General features: G+C 30.4%; 1 protein-coding gene across 1 annotated transcript; it reads right to left on the bottom strand.

The window, feature by feature from the left end:
* Window positions 1–395: 395 nt before the first annotated feature.
* On the bottom strand, window positions 396–3,060 carry LOC127095800 (gamma-glutamylcyclotransferase 2-3). The gene is made up of 8 exons (XM_051034437.1): window positions 2,741–3,060; window positions 2,599–2,675; window positions 2,301–2,354; window positions 1,518–1,574; window positions 1,364–1,404; window positions 1,207–1,278; window positions 865–944; window positions 396–780 (listed from the first exon to the last, which is right to left on the bottom strand). The coding sequence occupies exons 1-8, from the start codon at window positions 2,847–2,849 to the stop codon at window positions 713–715; spliced, it is 558 nt and encodes a 185-aa protein (XP_050890394.1). The 5' UTR covers window positions 2,850–3,060; the 3' UTR covers window positions 396–712.
* Between the last annotated feature and the right edge of the window lie 698 nt (window positions 3,061–3,758).

Here is a 3,758-nt window from a genome sequence, read left to right on the forward strand (position 1 = left end):
TATTTAAAATAATAATAAAAAATAAAAAATTACTTATGTCATATAAATGGGTTGGATCAATAGATCAATGGTTGCAAAATTCAAACTCAATATCCGAATTAAAATTGTACGAGTTGTTGCAAGTTGGATTGAATATACTATTAAATGAATGAGTTCGAATAATTTATAGATTCATTCGGTTTAGATTAACATATTAGTTGGGTTAGGTCTATTGTTTTTTAAATATACATGTTAGATCATTGTTCTTGTGATTTTACCCAACATATTTTTTTTCAAAAATAGAAAATATATTAAGGAAGATCATTTAATTAAAATTTATTTTTTGTTTTTCAAAAAACTCAAATGTATTCACTTCCATCAGATTTCAACTTAACATAAATTAGGTATAAAACGAGTTCCAAACTAAACACACCTTAAGAATTTATTCTTGGTTTTGTAATTAGGACCAACAAGAGTAAACCACTTAGCTACATGCCTTGTAATAGGGTTCTACTATAGCATTGTTGTATGGATAGTTCAACTTCTACTCAGCCGTTCATATCCAAGAAAGAAACAACATATTATTACATGAGAAGATTATAGGCATCATATCACTAAATATAAATATTATCTCCCAATAACATTCTTGAAAGAATTGAAGTTTCCAATGGATTATAAATAAAGGGTTTGCTCAAAAATCTCAGAATGTATGGTGCTAACAACACTGAAGCATTCAGTTTTCTTCTGAAATAATGCGCCTGACTTCATTTGCAAGATCAGTAACATGCTTGTCTTCGGAACCTAAGAGGTGATCAATACAAAATAATTTCAGAGAGAATAATTAAAACGACGAGTTAAAGTGAAACTTTAGTTAAAGATCCTCACCTATTTGAAGAAGAGCCTTTTCAAGTAGGAAAAGATACTCTCTATTAGGTCCAGAAGGACCTTCAGCTTGAACTATTTGCCTGTAGTATGAAAAACAAAAATCAGGTTACAACAGGTTACTGTCATTAGATGTTACAACAGGTAGATCCGCGTACTTCCACCTTTGGGAAGCCGGCGTGAATTATTGTTAGAGTTTCAGATGATTGTCAAGTACTTATAAGGTGAAACCACCGTCCACCGTAGAACTTGCCCATGACTTTGAAACGTGGTCTCTTCAGTCATGGGCAAGTTTATGCAACAAAATGACACTAGTAAATAACAATACTCGGGATGGAGAAATACCTTGCAATTTCTTCAACAGATGCAGGACCTAAATAATTTACATTAACGTTCTTGTTTGGGGATGCAATATATCTGTAGAGCGTCCACACTGATCAAATTAGTTATGAGCAAAACATGCAAAAAGGGAAAAAGTTGCAATGTTGTTTCTTTCACTTACACCAATGCTCCAGAAATGGCTGGCGTTGTCGCTTTAAACTCCTGAAAAAAAATCAGTAGATGCCAACCTTCATTAGTGGAAAAACAACAATTACAGATCAGAACAAAATGATGCAACTCATTTTCCTTAAAATATCTTATCCTATGACACTTACAGTGAAAAAATCCACATATTCCTTCCGGTCATATTGCTTCTCCCTCACTTCCAGATACTGCGCAGTAATTACATACAAATACAAGACAATAGTGAAATTTGAGGAAGAAAGATAGAAAAATAGAAAGCCTCTTGGGACTTGGCAGTGAAGTGTTGATTTCATCATTATGTATAAAGATAGTATAATACTGACTCAAGCATACTTTTCAATTTTAAGTTTGAACGGAGACTTAAACTCTATTTTAAATTGACTGCATCCAAGTCTGCACATTGTGAGGTTGACATCATTGTTCAGTAAGATTTTCAGATCATCTTCAGAATTTAAGTTCAATACCGAAAACAAATTTTTAACAGAACCTCCTACGTCAATCAATATGACCAACTATAACCACAAAATAAAAACGGGTTAAAACTTCCATTTAAATTTCATTTTATATGCCGCACTTGCATATCAATCCCTATCTAACTCGGCAAGCATTGGCCGTTAGAGTAAAATGAATAATTCTACGCAAGGTTGAACATTTCTGAATTACCATGTTATAGGTAGGAAGTTTCCGCAGCCGTTTAGCCGCGACTAATCTCTGTCGAAAAATTGTTGGACATACAAGGCGGGTTTTCCCCTCCCAATAAGGTTTCTCCATACACAGCCAAAGTTCGAAAACCTAGCCACTTGCATAAGGTGTCTGAGTTTCTTAACACTTAGCTAACCAATTCTAGGTCAAAAGTTTAAACTCTAGATAAACTAAACAAATGTATTAGATGCAAACACATTTAACAAACTTACCGTTAACGCAATTTCTTGATCTTCTTTCTTTGAGATCTTATAAGCAGCTCCCCACTATCTCCTTGCAAAGCAGAGAATCATTTCAAATATTGATTACATTCAAAATGAACTATTAAACTAGTTGAATCAAGCCCTGTAGTACCGACAACTCCCAACAAAAGAGTGTCTGACACGTGTCGGTGTCTGACACAGACGTGCCAGACACATGTGATTACACTCAATTTATTCATTATTTTTTCAAATTACATTAAAGCAACTCAAGTGATGAATTATGGAAGTTGATAATAAAAAGACTTACACAAATTTCTCCTTCAGCAGGCTCCAATGTGACTGTTCTTCCAGGGAATTCAGGGGTTCCTCTATGGTCAGTAGAACCTAAAAGTGAAAACCCGTTAAAGAAAAAAAAATGAATATGAAAAGAGCGAGAAAAATTGATATACCTTGGTAGAAGACACGTCGGTAATCTTTGATGAAACCAACGAGACGTTCATCGTAGTTAAACCCAGCTTTTGAGATCAAAGAACCGTACCCAAATACCCAAATTGCCATGTTTATAAGGCTTTTTTCCTTCAAATTTCACTATTTTTGGTTATGGCAAATTGGATTGAAAGTAATGAAGAATAACGAAAAAGAGTGAGTGAAGGAATTTGGCGAATTCTGAGTTTGATTGGAACTCAGAAAATAGCCAATCACTTGGAAAAATGCAGTCACTCAAAATGTATTTGGTTGAGAATTCAAACAAATACATTTTTCATTTTTAAATATAATATAATTTTAACTTTACTTTGCTTATATTTAATTTGGAGGGAGTATTTAATTATTTTAATGAGACACTTTCTCCTTGGCATCTTCTCAACACTTCATTTATCTCATTATAAACGTGTAATTTATAATATTTCTTTATTTTAAATTAATACTATCAATACCAATAAATAAAAATTGTTCTTTTTGCCATAAAATAGCGATAATAACATGATAAAAAAAATATTCATGCAACGCACGTATCAATCAAATTATTTTTTAGATTAATTTTAAATTATTTTAATAAATATTTATTTAACATTTGATAGTCATGGATTTTTTTATTCATAAATATTGTGTAGATTTGATGAATTTTGTTGAAGCTTCTCATATAATTACGATAGAGAGTTATAGAATTTGTTAACTTAATTTATTAAAATTCTTTATTTTAAAAATGTAAATTTTTTTCATAATGTCAATTGTTTTGTTAATTGATGACTTATTCACTCAAACACACATTGTTAAATATTTTTAAATAAAAAAATATTCATTTAAATAATTTTAACATATTTCATATCTTTTGTATTTCATTTTTGTGTAAAAAGAATTATATATAAATATATATATATATATATATATATATATATATATATATATATATATATATATATATATATATATATATATATATATATATTTAATATTTTATTATTTTAT

This window comes from Lathyrus oleraceus, chromosome 6 (genome assembly GCF_024323335.1).
Source record: "Lathyrus oleraceus cultivar Zhongwan6 chromosome 6, CAAS_Psat_ZW6_1.0, whole genome shotgun sequence".
Classification (NCBI taxonomy): Eukaryota; Viridiplantae; Streptophyta; class Magnoliopsida; order Fabales; family Fabaceae; genus Lathyrus; species Lathyrus oleraceus.